At 49.7% G+C, this 14408-nt stretch overlaps 1 protein-coding gene and 1 long non-coding RNA gene across 3 annotated transcripts in view; one reads left to right on the plus strand and one right to left on the minus strand.

The window, feature by feature from the left end:
- Cib4 (calcium and integrin binding family member 4) overlaps positions 1-14408 on the minus strand; it is a 60897-nt gene that overhangs the window by 2150 nt on the left and 44339 nt on the right. Inside the window, exons 4-6 of the mRNA XM_006994272.4 lie at positions 10491-10632; positions 857-966; positions 18-106 (exon numbers count right to left, since the gene is read on the minus strand). Of these exons, the coding sequence (XP_006994334.1) occupies positions 18-106; positions 857-966; positions 10491-10632 (341 nt within the window). The remainder of the gene's footprint in view (positions 1-17; positions 107-856; positions 967-10490; positions 10633-14408) is intronic.
- LOC121825020 (uncharacterized) lies at positions 2948-13875 on the plus strand. 2 transcript variants are annotated; one of them, XR_013047279.1, is made up of 6 exons: positions 2948-3267; positions 3739-3874; positions 4080-4462; positions 5158-5297; positions 9327-10223; positions 13587-13875. It is a non-coding gene; the product is annotated as an uncharacterized LOC121825020 (long non-coding RNA). The 2 variants fall into 2 exon arrangements; XR_013047280.1 differs by lacking the exon at positions 4080-4462 and having other exon boundaries at positions 2949-3267.

Genomic DNA, 14408 nt, shown 5'->3' on the forward strand with positions numbered 1-14408 from the left:
CCTCAAGGATGCCTTACTTCATGAAATCTGGAGATTTGGCCATTGCGTGTTCGAACTCGGAGAAGGACAGCATGTTGTCATTGTCCAGATCTGACTCGCTCAGGACCTGGTGGAAGGAAGGAGGCTGAGAGGAGCCTGGGGTCCACAGGAGATGGGTCTCAAGATGGAGACAGACAGTGTCGAGGAACTAGGGCAGGGTGTCTTAGGGTCCCTGCCCCACAGAGAGGCGAAGGTGTGTGCACTAAGGTGGGGTGGACAGGCATCATGGGCTGGCCTTCCTTTGGAAGGATTCCCCTCAGTGGCCCCCAGTACCAATTTGGCAGTGAGGACAATAGACCCCATCCGCCGGACATAGGCATGAACCCCCCATTATAAGAAGCCTGAGTCAGGTGGGAGGTGCTACCATCCAGCCCTGAGATCCTCGGGGGTTCTCACAGCCTGAGAGCTTGTGGGCCTGTGCCCCATATTAGGTTTTAGGGCTGTGCCCATGCCTTGTCACCAGGACATCTGGGCACTGTGCTCCTAATGAATGACATGGGCAGGGGAACATTGTGATGTGTTCCCCTGATGCTAAGCTGTTATAGGCCTATAGCTGCCCTCAGTGACCCACGTAGATGGGAGGCTCTCAGGTGGGAGGGGAATAGAAGATTCCTATTGGAAGAGCAAACAGCTGAGGTATAGTTCTCTCCACTGTGTGCCCACTTCTCAGGGCACCACGTGCTACCCATCCCCATGGTGTGCCATGTTCTCCAGGCTTGACTCTGGATCCCTTCCCAAGAAGATGGCCTGATATCCAGGAGTTTTGGGGTGGCCACCTGGACCCTCAGGCCCCACCCTTCCACTTCGGGATACACACGTGGTGCGTGACGTCCATCAGCAGGTCCTCAGACACATCATCACTGTTCAGCAATCTTAGCACGATTTTCTGAAGGTCTTCCTCATCAATGAAGCCATTCTCGTTAAAATCTGCAGAGAGGAGATGGAGGCTGAGTCCCTGGCTCTTGGGACCGACTCCCATCTGGGAGGCCTCACAGGGTCCACTTGCCCCAAGTAGATCTAGAATCTGGGACGTGGGGGGTGGGTAGCTGGCGGGGGATGCAGCATCAGGGCCAGCTGTAGACAATACTAAGTAAGGCGACAATTATAGCAATAAGCATTGACTGTGTACCTACTGTGTGCTCAGATGAGTCCTCTTTTAAGTCATCCAATCCTCGCCATCCACCTTTTTATCATCTTATTTTTGTCAAGAGGACAGGAAACGGGAGGGCAAAGTTCAAGCCCACCTAGGCCGACCTGGCCCCACATCAAAGTCCATGCTATGGGATGTCCATTTCAGAACTCAGAAGCCAGACTGTGGTGACCGGGAGCCAGGCAGAGCAGAGGAGTGAAGGGTGGGCTGGGTTTGGGACCAAAAGCATCATTTGATGCTTCCGGTCCTGTAGCTGCTGGACATGTGTTCTAGCTTCCCGGGGAAGTGGGACAGCGGTTCTTGCGACTTGTACTGGTGATGGGTTGACTTCAAGAACTCCAGCTGTTTCCTCAAAGAGTTAGAGGCTGGAGCGATACTCCCTACAGCTTGGCATCGTAACTCTGTGCCCAGCACAAAGCCGAGTCTCGGTGAATAAATGGGCGGATGAATGTCCACTTGGTAAGTGATGGGACATGACTAAACTCCGCCATTTAGGCATTACAGGAAATCTGTGCTCTTTACCACTCACGACTGTCTTCATTACAGAAAGTCACCAATGTTTGGCTGGGCAGAGGATCATCCAAACAGAACACAGTGTGTCCTAGCTTCCCTTGCTGAGAGAGGTGGCCAAATGGCTGAGCTCTGCCCAGTGACGTATTAGCAGAAGAGGGCAAGTGGCTTATGGGAAGGTCTTTGAGACCATGAGGTAACCATGGGAACAGAAGGCAAAGCAACAAGCCAGAGGAGCCTGGATCCCTAGTGTTAGAGCCTTAGAACCATTGTGGACAACTACTTTTGGCTTCTCCACTATATATATATATATAAAATCTCATTTCTCTATTTGTGCCTCAGTTTCCCTGTCTGTAAAATGGGAATAATAGTTGTACCTCTACAGTGTGAAGGTTAAACAGGAACTACATAGCCATCCCTTGGCATTAGTCTGGAATACAGAAGACTCCTGTTAGCTGTAGCCAGGGCTTAGTTCTCCACCAGGTGCTTATTGTTAAGTACTAAAAGTGAAAATCTGAGCGGCTATAACAACACCCCACCTTGAACAGCGGCAGCTAGAGCTAATGGACTACTAGGGAAACTGAGGCCCAGAGTCTGCCAGTACCACCGAGTCAATCCTTTTATGGCAGAGCCAAGAACTATCTGTCCCCGGAAGCAGACTGGGCATGTGGAAGGTACAGTACATCCCTGACTGTGTTTCTCAGTCCGTGACTGGAGCCCTCGTCCGTCCGAGCTGCTCTTGGGTGCTCTCCCTGCATGACCCCTGGGCACCATAGGAAGTGAATCAGAGGAGCAGGTGAAGGGGGCGGGGGCACCAGGGGAGGCACTGCGCAGCCGCAGTGACACCGCACTGCCAGTAAGAAACTCCGCAGACTCTCCCCGAGCCCCTGCAGCGTCTCCAGGCATCCTGCTGGCCTAGCTCCCATATGCGGAGACTACAGAAAATGACATGGCTTTGGGCCCAAGCCATCTGAAAACAGAATAATTTGCTAGAGTAAATGTAGTCCTGGGTGGTTCCTGTCCTTTGGGGGATGCAAGGGCAGAGCAGTCTGGGAAAGGGCTAGGACCAGGGAGTCTGCGCCTTGGCTGGGTCCCAGTCGAGGCTGACCCAGCAGTCTCAGAACTCACAGCCTGTGACTGACCAGTCAGGGGTGGGTGTGGGGGCTTGCTCTCACATGTTTCTCAACCCCGTGAGCTTAGAGAACCGGACTGGTCAACGTTTAACCTCCAAGTCCCTCCAAAACACAGTTCCCACAAAGCACTGCTCTCAGCTAAAGCTCACTGCTTGCAGACCAAGGGTAAGCCTTCAATAGTCTACCTAGGCTTGCTCCACGGCCTCACCTAGCCACGGACACCTCTGTGCTTGGGTCAGGTCTCAGGAAGGTGTGGCAAGATCTGCTGCTTGCTTTCTGCCTGAGAATCCGTAGCCGGTGCCGACTGGATCAGGAAGGTGTGGCTGAGATGTTGGTCTCTGACAAGTGATTAATCTTCCTGGAGGAATGGGGAGATGTTACATTGATCACACGGAGGCCAGAATGTCCCTCAAGGCAGAAACTGGTGCCCAGAAGGTGAGTTCCAGGCCTCAAGGAGCTCCAGCCCTGCTGGATTCTTAACCAGAAGCCATTCTCCAAACAGTTCTTGTTCAAGATGACCCCGGGTTCAGATGAAAATACATGGCTTTCCCGTCTCCGCGGCAGCCATGGGTGGCTGTATGACATCATTCTGGCCCCTGAAATATAAACTCAAGTGTCTTGGTGACGGGCCAAGAAAGCTTGGGAAGAGCTGACTTATTTGTGCATCTCTGGATGTGAATTTCACCTCTGTTCCTTCCCCATCCCCCTCCACACCACTTTCCCTGCCTAGAATAAAGCCGAGAAGTCCGTGGGCACAAAAGCCATTTTGTGACCACGAGAACAGTAGGACAAGAGTCTCATACCAAGACTTTACAGTTGAGGAAGCATAAAGAACTCTGGGCCCTTGTTTACTTTCTGGAGCTCTGGACTGCCTGACTCCAGACTTTTTTTTTTTTTTTAAATCAGGGACACTGCTACACGTAGCTGGATGGAATCCCAACTGATACAGCAAGCTGGAGCAGGGGCCTCCAAACCTACTGCACATTAGAACTACCCAGGGGGCTTTGCAAAAGCCCGCCAGCCAGAGACGCCATTCCATCAGGTTGGGTTTTGTTTTGCTTTAACTCCCAGGTGATTTGAGGATGCAGTCAGGTTTGGGAAGCCAGGGGCTAAGGCATGGCTTTCTAGATTTTTTTCAGGAGCAGAGATTGGTGGGGGGTGGAGGGTGGGCCTTGCTAAGGTGTAGGTTTGATTCGGAGGTGTAAGTGGGGCCAGAGGGTCCGCATCTTTGGTACCCTCCCTTGCAGGGCTGATGTTTCTGGTCGCTGAACCTCACTTGGAGTCATCAGGTCAAGAGCATCGAGAGGTCTTTCGGACTTCTGCAAGATTCGCTACCATGAGCATCACCAACACATTCGTCTTCTCTGTCCATCTCTTTGTCCTTCTTTTTAATTCTCCTTTTCCCTTCCTTATGGGCCGTCACCTTCAGACTTACGGAGCAGCTTCCGCAGACCAGGCACTAGATTCAAGGATCCTGGAGTTCCATCTCACACTGAGCTCACAGCTGCCTACGGTCACAAATCTTCAGAACCCAAAGAGAATTCCGATTTGTCTGGGTATCCTGGATGCACACTGGGGCACGGGTCCCAGGCATCTATTTGCGCTGATGATTTAATTGAGCTTTTGAAACGTCTTTTGCTTAGGGTCCTTGGGAAAGGGAACTAACTATGTGCTTTAGGGACTTGGAGAGGGGTGGACACTGGGCTGGGATGGAGTGTCTTGTCTCTCACTTGGCCCCATCCACTCAGTCTGACCTCTGAGGACTGAACATTCCCATTTCTAAAGCTAAGCAAAGTTGGCCCTGTGTCTGGAAGATGCTGTGAGCATCTACTCCCCTGATGGGGTTTGGGGATTTTGTTTATTGGGTTCCAGAAACCATGGGAAGACAGCAGAGAATCCTTCCTTCCTTCCTTCCTTCCTTCCTTCCTTCCTTCCTTCCTTCCTTCCTTCCTTCCTTCCTCCCTTCCTTCCTTCTTTCCTCCCTCCCTTTCTTCCTTCCTTCAATTTTTCCCTTTCTCCTTTCCTTCCTTCCTTCAATTTTCCTTTCTCCCTTCCTCTCTCCCTCCCTCTCTTCCTTCCTCCCTACCTCCTTTCCATCAAGACAAGGTCTCATGTATCTCAGGCTGGCCTTGAACTCACTATGTATGGGAGAATGACCTTGAACTCCTGCTTCTTCTAGCTTTCTCTCCTGAGAACAGAGATTAGATTACAGGCAAGTGCCACACCACCCAGCCTTTTCTGTCTCTAAGAAGTGTCTTCATTCCCAAGTGCTTGACCTCTGGGGCCATGTTTATTCAAGTGACTCTGTTTTTCTTTTGGCTGTAGGTGACTGGGCAAAGCTGATGATCCAACCAAGGTATCAGATCATTGGCTTCGTGGAGCCATTTAGTACCTGCTAAGAAACTGCAAGGGAGAAGCAGATGCCTGTGGCCAGATGCTCAGAATAGGCTCTAGAGGCCATGCAGGTAGGTACGAGGGTAGTCATCTTTAGTCCATGGGCACAGACGAATAAACCTTAGATCTGGGAAAGAAGAGATTTCCTCAGCAGCCATGCAGAGGAACTGCTTGGCTTTTCTGACAGTTTCCTAACTGTATCCCAGCCCTTCCCTTCTCTCCTGGGGTCTGTACTTCTGTCGGTGGACATACTTCAGACTTGTGAATGGAGAAGCCTCCCAGAGACAGATGTCTGGAGCTGGGTTTGGTGGTATTTGCCTATAATCCCAGTACTCTGGAGGCAGAGGCAGGAAGATCAGGAATTCAAGGTATCCTCAGCTACGCAGTGAGTTTGGGGCTAGCCTGGGCTACATGAGCACCTGTCTCATGCCTCCCCCCCCCACCCCCCTGAATAATCCACACCTCTTGCTGTTTCTGCTTCTGTATAACCTTGGTGCTGTTTGGTGTGAGTGGAGACTGTAACCTGCTTCCAGCCAACATAATTTGGCAAGTGTGATGGGATGGATGTCACTTTCATGGTCAGGTTATGCCATGGAAGACTCCATTCTAACAGTAGATGGGTTGAGGGTTATTCCCTCTTCATTATCTTTGAAGACAAGTGGCCATGTTGGGAAGGTTGTGTGGCCAGGGGCCGAGGGTGGTCTTCAGAGGCCGAGGGCAGCCTCCAGCTCCTAGCCAGTGGGAAGCCAGGGGCCAAAGGTCCATGAATACAAGAACTGCATTCTGCCAGCAGCTTGAAGGGTCTCCCCCAGCCAGACATTCTCCAGATGGGAAGCAGCTCGGCCAGAACTTTGGTTGGCGTTTTGTGAGACTTTAAGAGAGGGGTTCGCGCTGGGCGGTGGTGGCACACGCCTTTAATCCCAGCACTCGGGAGGCAGAGCCAGGCGGATCTCTGTGAGTTCAAGGCCAGCCTGGCCACCAGAACGAGATCCAGGAAAGGCTCAAAGCTACACAGAGAAAGCCTGTCTCCAAAAACCAAACAAGAGAGGGGTTCGCTGGGAGTGGCAGTGCTCATTTTCATTCTAGCGCTGGGGAGGCAGGGGCAGATAGATTTCTGTGAGTTCCAGGTCAGCCAGGACTACATAGAGAGACCATGCCACCAAAGAATAGAAAGAAAGAGGAGGAGGAGGGGGGAGGAGGAGGAGGAGGAAGAGACAGGAAAAAGGCAGAGGTGGGAGAGGAGAGGGGAGGAGGGAAAGGGGATCCAATTAAGCCAAGCCTGGACTCTTAACTGGCAGGCACCCTGAAACCATAAAGTGCGGCACCTGAAGCCGCTGAACTTTGGGGGAATTTTTTTTTAACCCAACCCAGGCAGACATAGTGCCACTGTCCCTTATCTATTGCTTCATGAGCTAAGTTTCGGTGACTTTCAACTGTGTGCTGTTGGCTGAGATGAAAGGGTTGAGCCGGGCCAGTGCGCTGCTAGAGGCGTGTCTTGTCCTAGAGAGTGTGACAAGGACTTCAGTCAGCCCAGCTGCCACATCTGACAGAACTGTGGCGGTGACTGGCCGAGCTAGGACTCCTGGGATCCAGGACATACTCCCTGGGGACGCTTGGGGCTGCTTGGGAGAAGGAGGGAGGAAGCTGTAGGAGAAACACACACACACACACACACACACACACACACACACCAGGCAGGACTGCTAAGCTAACAATATACGGGTGTGCGATTTCATTTTGGGTTGGGATTCACTATGAATTTGTGTCTTGTACCAAATTTAAGACATTTAGGGCTGTTAGTTCTTCAGATATCTTTTCTACCCTTTGCTTTCGAGACTCCAATTGGATCACCTGGTTGTACAGTCGACCTTTCTACCTCTGTGTGTCCCAGAGGGCCTGTTCTTTAATTCTTTCAATATTTGCTTTCTCTGTTATTCAGATTTCCCCCCCTGCATCTGTCTTCAGATTTACCCTTCCCTCCCGTTATCTCAATTCGCCTGTTAAGCCCATCAGTGAATTTTGATTTCGGATGGGTTTTTGTGTTTGTTCAGCTGTTTCGTAGTGGGGTATGAACCTAAAGGCCATTGCATGCTAAGTGAGTGGTCCATCATTAAGCTACCCCCCAGCACTCTCATTTAAAAAAAAAATTGTAATATAGACTTGCTAAGTTTCCCAGGTTAGCCTTGAACTCGCTCTAGCCCAGGGAGACTTTGACCATGTGATCCTCCTGCCTCAGTCTCTGGAGCAGCTGGAATTACAGGTCAACGCCACGAGGCCCAGCCCCATTTATCTCCTTCTCATAGTTATATTTTTCTGATGAGCTTTCATATCCTTTCATTTCTGTGTGTGTGAGAGAGAGCAGATTTCCTTTTACTTTATTGGAAATGGTGGTTGTGATGGTCAATCCTATGTGTCAGTTTGACTTGGCTGAGGAATGCCCAGATAAAGGCAGAAAAAAAAAAAATCATTTCCTGGTGTGTCTGTGAGAGAATTTCTGGAAGAGATTAGCATGTGAATCAGTAAACTGAATAAAGAAGGTCACATTCAGAACGGGCAGGAGAGAGTCCCTTCATGGCTGGGGGAGGGCGGCCTCAGGAGGCCTCACTCCTGAGTCAGGAGTGAGTGACAGCTGTGAGGGGGCGGGAGTAATTTTCTTCAGTGGTGTAGCCACCGGTAAACTGCCCACGCTCAGTCAATGCCCTTCAGCCATTCTCATGGAAGCAACCCCAGACAAATACAACAGATCTCTCTCTCTCTCTCTCTCTCTCTCTCTCTCTCTCTCTCTCTCTCTCTCTCCCTCCCTCCCTCCCTCCCTCCCTCCCTCTCCCTCTCCCTCTCTCTCTCCCTCCCTCTCTCTCTCTCTCTCTCTCTCTTTCTCTCTCTCTCTCTCTCTCTCTCTCTCTCTCTCTCTCTCTCTCTCTCACACACACACACACACACACACACACACACACACGAAAGTGGAAGGGGCCTCTTGTTGAAGGGTATGGTAGGAGGGAGAGAAAGAGGGTAAGGAGGTGAAAATGACTGAAATAGATTACACACAGGTGTGACGTCATCAAAGAATTAAAAAAAATAATCAGGGGCTGGAGAGGAGGCTCATCTGTTTGGAGTGTGTACTGTTCTTGCAGAGAACCTGAGTTTGGGTCTCAGCAACCATGTAGGGAGGCTCACAGTCACCTAATCCAGGGGATCCAGCACCCTCTTCTGGCCTACTTGAGCACTGCATTCACGCACTAACCACACACACACACACACACACACACACACACACACACACACACACACACACATACACACACACACGTTTTTTTAAGAATTTAAAAAACAAGTAAAAATTAAAAACAAGACCACATTCATCATTGTGGGTGGGCAGCATCCAGTCCAGCAAAGGCCCAATAGAGCACAAGACAGAGGACGGACGAGCTTTTCTTTCTGCTCTGTCCTTGGTCAATGGTGCTCTTGGTCCTTGTACCTTTGGGCTGAATTAAATCATCATCTTTCCTGGATGTCCCACTCACAGCAGATTGTGGGTTCGCTGGTCACCAGAGTCATCCAGTCAATCCTATAGTCCTGGCTTTCTCTTTCTCCCTTCCCTCCCTCCTCCCCTCTGCATTCCTGTATCCCCGCCCCCCATATCCCCTCTTTCTCTTTCTCGTTGCTTCTGTTTCTCTGAGAGCAGGCGACAGTGATGGCGGCTGTTTTAGGATTCTTTATCAGTGAATTTCAGTATCTGGGTCATGTCAGAGCCAGTCTCCTTTCTGGAGACAGCAGCAAGATTTAAAAGAATTTTCTTGCATATCAGGTCACTTTTAGATTTCATTTGGGGTATTGTAGATGTTCCGGTGTCAAGACGTTGAGTCCTGTTATGGTTCTCCAAAACAGTGCTGACACTTTTGGTTTAATTCAGACTGCAATCCTGTTGTCCGGGTTCTCCAGATTAGAGAGGCTTCTGGGGTTCTGTTTGTTTACTTTGATAATCAAATCTGGAGCCTTGCATGTCCTTCAAGCATTCTACCATTGAGCTCTAACACCAGCCCTTGACTTTTTAAGACAAGGCCTCACACTTTGTCTTCAAATTTATGATCCTTCTGCCTCAGCCTCCCGAGCGTGAGGATTACCAGTGTGTGCCACCACACCTAGCAAGCTGAGGTTTTCCTCGGCCTGCATGATTCTGTTCACTGATGTCTGAGGACAGGAGGAGCTGGATGATCTATTTAAACAGAAAGGGTTGCGCTCATCCATGCCGGTCTGCCTGGGCAAGCAAAGGAGTTACCATGATGTACTCAAAGATGTTCATGGTCTGTTGGAAGGTGTGTCAAGATTTCTTTGATTTTTTTTCCCTTTCGGTTGCTTTTGGGAGGTCCGAGTATCCCACCGTGCTATGGGGGCAATACAAGGAGGGGGCAGATACCAAAGACATCAGAGATGATCTCTCTCAAGTCCTTCGCTTTCGAGATGATAGAATGGGTTTGCAGGAAAAGGAAGTGACTTGTTCAAGACTACGCAGTCACCACACGCAGAGCTGGCTCCAGTGCCTCCTGTCTCTCAAGTTCCCTCTTCCTGCCAGACAAGCCCTAGTCCTTCACACTCATGTGCCGTCTCTTTCTCTCTGGCCTGCCCTCGGCGACCCCAGTGCCCTTGGATGGCATCACGATTTGAACCTGAAATAACCCTTCCAGGTTCACGGGTTCGAACGTTTGTTTCCCAGCTGCTGGAACTCCACGGCTGGAGACCGTGGGACCTTTGGGAGGAGGAACCTAGCTGGGGAGGGAACAGATTTCTTAAGGGGCCGGACTGGAGGCTTACAGCACCACCCAGCATCCTGTGCTGCTTCTGATTTCTGTTCCATCAACATATAAGGAAGTGGGAAGTCTCAGCCTCACATTCCCACTCCCGTGGCCTGCTTGTCACCCTGCTGTCCCTGCCATGATGGACTACATGCCTTCAAATGGAGCCTCCATAAATTCTCCTTCCCCTGAGGTGCCCCTTGCCAGGTATGTTGGTCACAGCAACAATAAAGGCCACTTCTATAGATACCATGGAGGGAAGGGCCTCTGTCTATCAGAGCTCAGATTCCCAACCTGCTTTGTTATTTCACAGTACTTAAGAAATACGATATATACTCATCAAGACCTAATAAATCCCGGTTACACGATCCCATCAATGAGCTGATGTTGTTGGATTTCAGATGCGGCAGGTTCTCTTTGACCCTCTCCTCCTTCTCACTCAGCACTAACCCCACCCCCCACCGAGGTACCCACCATAGATGCGAAAGGCGTATTCAATCTTCAGGCTGGGGCAGGCCTGCTCACTGAACACCGACGCCATGCCCAGCACATCTTCAAAGGAGAACACGTTGTTGTGTGAGAATACCTTGCAGATGCGGTCTCTGAAAGGGTTGACCTGGGATGGGGGTGGGGGAGGACAAGGTCTATCAGGGCCAGGGTGTTGCCTCCCCGAACCTCTTCCATCTGTCGTCAGCACTGCGTCCTGGGCTGAGACAAAAAGAACAAGGTAGGGTGAAGCGGGACCCTCAGGGTGATGGAGGGACCCAGGACAAGGGACCCTGCTTGACATCACTCTGCTCACCCACATCTCCTCCCGCGCACACATTCCAATGGCTTGTGGGTGTGTGCGTACGTGTGTGTGTGTGTGTGTGTGTGTGTGTGTGTGTGTTTGTGCATTGTCTTATTGAGGGTTTTTTTATGGCTATTAAATTTCCCTCCATTTTACATTTAAAACTAGGAAAATTAAAAAAATGAATAAAGAAAAAAGCAAAAGTCATCTATAATCGACTCCCCAGAGTTAACAACTATTAACATATTGATGTAGCAGTCAGCAGACCTAGGTTTAATGCTGTGTCGTCGTCAGTTAGGGAACAACTGCCATATAGATACATTCATTAAACTAGCTGTCAGAGTTAAAGACTTGTATAAAGTAGAGAGATAATAATTATGTCTACCATGTGGGACTGCCATGAAGACTAAGATAAATAACTCAGCCAATGAGAGTGTCTGATAAATAACTCGGCCAATGAGAGTGTCTAATAAATAACTCGGCCAATGAGAGCTGGTAGTTGTTGTTTAACCACCACAGATATCACAATCAACAGAGCAGTTTTCAAATTAGGTGCCCAGGCTGGAAATGAAGCTCAGCAGTAGAGCCTTTACTTAGCATGAGTGATGCCCTGGCTTCAGTCCCCACCCCACCCCACCCCTTCCCAAACACACACACACACACACACACACACACACACACACACACAATCAAATCAGAGTCCCAAATTACCAAGGGCCATGTGATCTTAGCAACTCTGGTTCCCTCAAACTGGCCCTGGCCCTGGCGCGTGAGCCCCCTCCTAGGCTGACGTTCCTCCACGTGGGCTTGTGACATCCCAGCCACCATTTGCCAGTTCAGATGCAGCTCGCTATTTCAGCTTGCAACACTCCCTCCAGGCCCCAGGAATGGACAGGGGATGAGAGGGCTTTCGGGGCAGAGCTCATCAGAGTTTGCTATAGTTCGGATTATAATGGTCTCCCCGAAGACTGTGTGCTGTAAAAGGTAGGTCCCAGTGAAAGGTTGTAGGACATTGGTGAGATGTGTCCTCAAAGAGGATCATGGGACTCCAGCTCTTATTACTTTTGCTTCCCAGGGACCACGAGGTGAGCACCTTCCTTCTCTACACCCTCCTGCCGTCATGCCTTGCCTCAAAACAGGCCCCAAAGCAATGGGGACAGTTGACCAAGGGCTGAAACTGTAAAGCTGCAATCTCTTTCTAACATGATCTCTTCCAGTGTTTTATTATAGTAACAGCTGATTAGCATAGAGCTCAGTAGGGATCCACGCGCAAGGATGCTTGGCAATCTTTAAAAGTAGCAAGTCCAGCTTTGATACACCCTCTGCTCACTCTCTGGGGCTCCCATCCATTCCCACCTCCTAGAATGCCTTTCCCCAGCTGCTCAGTGTCCCCGCCCAGCAGACCTTATCACACTCCAGCTCTCTCCTGTACTTCAAAACAAACCCTAACAACTCATACCTCCCTCAAATCCCTGTTCTTACGTGTACCCTGACTAAGCCGCCTGACCCTGTAAACCCGCAGAGCAGATGTGAGTGTACAGTAGAGCCCCGGCTCCCAAAGTTCTAATCAGCTGAAGTGGCTCTCTGGTTTTTGTCTAGCTCCCTTTGCTATGACAAGGCATCTCTTCAGAGGCGCATGTTTCATGCAGAGGGGCTTGGCTCAGCCTCTCTGCCTCAGCTGTGCAAATGACCTGGCATGGGCCTGCTGCTAAGGATCTACGCCAGTGGTTCTCAGTCTGTGGGTTGGGAACCCTTAGTGGGTCGCCTAAGACCATCGGAAAACACATTCATGTTACGATTCAAAATTACAGTTACGAAGTAGCAACAAAATAATTTTATGGTTGGGGGTGGGGGGTCAGCACAATCTGAGGAACTGCATTAAAGGGTCGCAGCATTGGGAAGGCTGAGAACCACTGTTCCATACAGACCCACGCTCTCTGGAGCTGCCCGACCCGGACCAGCCAATGCTTAGCTCTCTCGCTTCAGTTCTCCGGTTTTGACATTCGGGATATTTCTTTTCCCCCTTTCATTCTCCTAGAACTCAGCCACACACTGAAACGCGTGCTTTTATGTTGTCCATCCTTGTATTTGAGATGAGACATCGTGTGTCACTCCAGGTGGCTCTGCAGCTCTCAAATTCTACTCAGCATACAGGCCACTTGGGGTCGTTCTTAAAAACGTGAATTCGTGTTGGACAATTGAAGGGCTTTGTCCATGCAGGATGAAGAACCAGCTATACAACGTTATACTTGGAGCTCCCAGTTTTGTCCTGTGCACTGGGATATCGAAGAGGGTAGAGCTCATGCCAAGTGTTCTAAAAATTCAAGCTCAATATGGTGGTGCACACTACTAATCCTAGCCCTTGGGAAGCTGAGGGAGGGGAATCTGGGAGGCAGAGGCTAGCCTTGGCTACATAAGGGGGTACCAGGCCAGCCAGGGATATATAGCAAGACCTTGTCTCAAAAACAGGACAACACAAAGAACAGTGTTGTGAAAACTGTGAAGAGCGTGATTGCCACATTATAGTGTGCAAATGGTATACGCTATATAAATGTCACACAAGCTTTCGCCCTCAGAGGTCTTCTGTCAGGGGGTCTAGAGTGGAGGCCAGTGTTCTAGGTGAATTGTGTCCCCTCCAAAATTCCCGTGTCAAAGTAGTAAAACCACCCCACCTCAGCATATGACTTCATTTGGAAATAGAGTTGTAGGTATAATTTCCTAGGTTGAAGTGACATCACACAGAGGAGGGATCCTCATAACATACGATGTTGTCCTTATAGAAAGGGAACCTGGACATGGATATGTGTTCTCAGAGACCGCCACATGGAGATTGAGGCAGACATCACGAAGAAGCTTCTACAAGTCAAAGAACGTCAAAGATCACCAGCAACCCTTCAGAAGGGAGGGAGAGCCTGGAACTGACCCTTCGTCAAGTCTTCAGAAGGAACCAACCCTGTCTACACCCCGATCTTGGGCTTCTAGCCTTGGCAGTTATGAGACAATGTTCCTATTGTGCGAGTCAGTGTGTGGTACTTAGTAAATAAACATGTAAAGCAACATGCTTTGTAAGCTCCTCAAGTCACAAGTGTCTGTTTTATACATAGACACATGCATCATAGGCATACACATACATAGATAATTATTATGGAGAAATATATGCATATATCATATACATGTCTCAGAAGTGGCCATGATGCCAGGGAGTCCAGGCTGACCCACTCAAAAAACCACGCTGGCTTCAGGCTGGAGTTCCCCTTCTTTTAACATACCCAGAAATACCTAGTTTCCCTATCTCTAATTGACGCTGATAGCTTGAACTCCTATGTCCCAAGTACCTAGCTAAGTGGCTTTATCAATTATGTGACCAAATTTTAACTACATTAACTCTTCTCACAAATGGATATATGGCCTTAACAAGACTCCTGCAAGAAAACCACAGTTGGAGATAATGTTTGTAACGCAGATAAAAGCGAACAGCAAGAAAGTGCCAGCGCTGAGGTCTTTTCCTCTTTGAAATGCAGCTTTGCTCCAAACCGAGAAGGCTTGAGAATCCAGACAGACAAAACAACATGTCCTTGCTTCAATTCTCTGAGCTTGTGCTC

This window comes from Peromyscus maniculatus, chromosome 22 (genome assembly GCF_049852395.1).
Source record: "Peromyscus maniculatus bairdii isolate BWxNUB_F1_BW_parent chromosome 22, HU_Pman_BW_mat_3.1, whole genome shotgun sequence".
Taxonomy (NCBI): domain Eukaryota; kingdom Metazoa; phylum Chordata; class Mammalia; order Rodentia; family Cricetidae; genus Peromyscus; species Peromyscus maniculatus.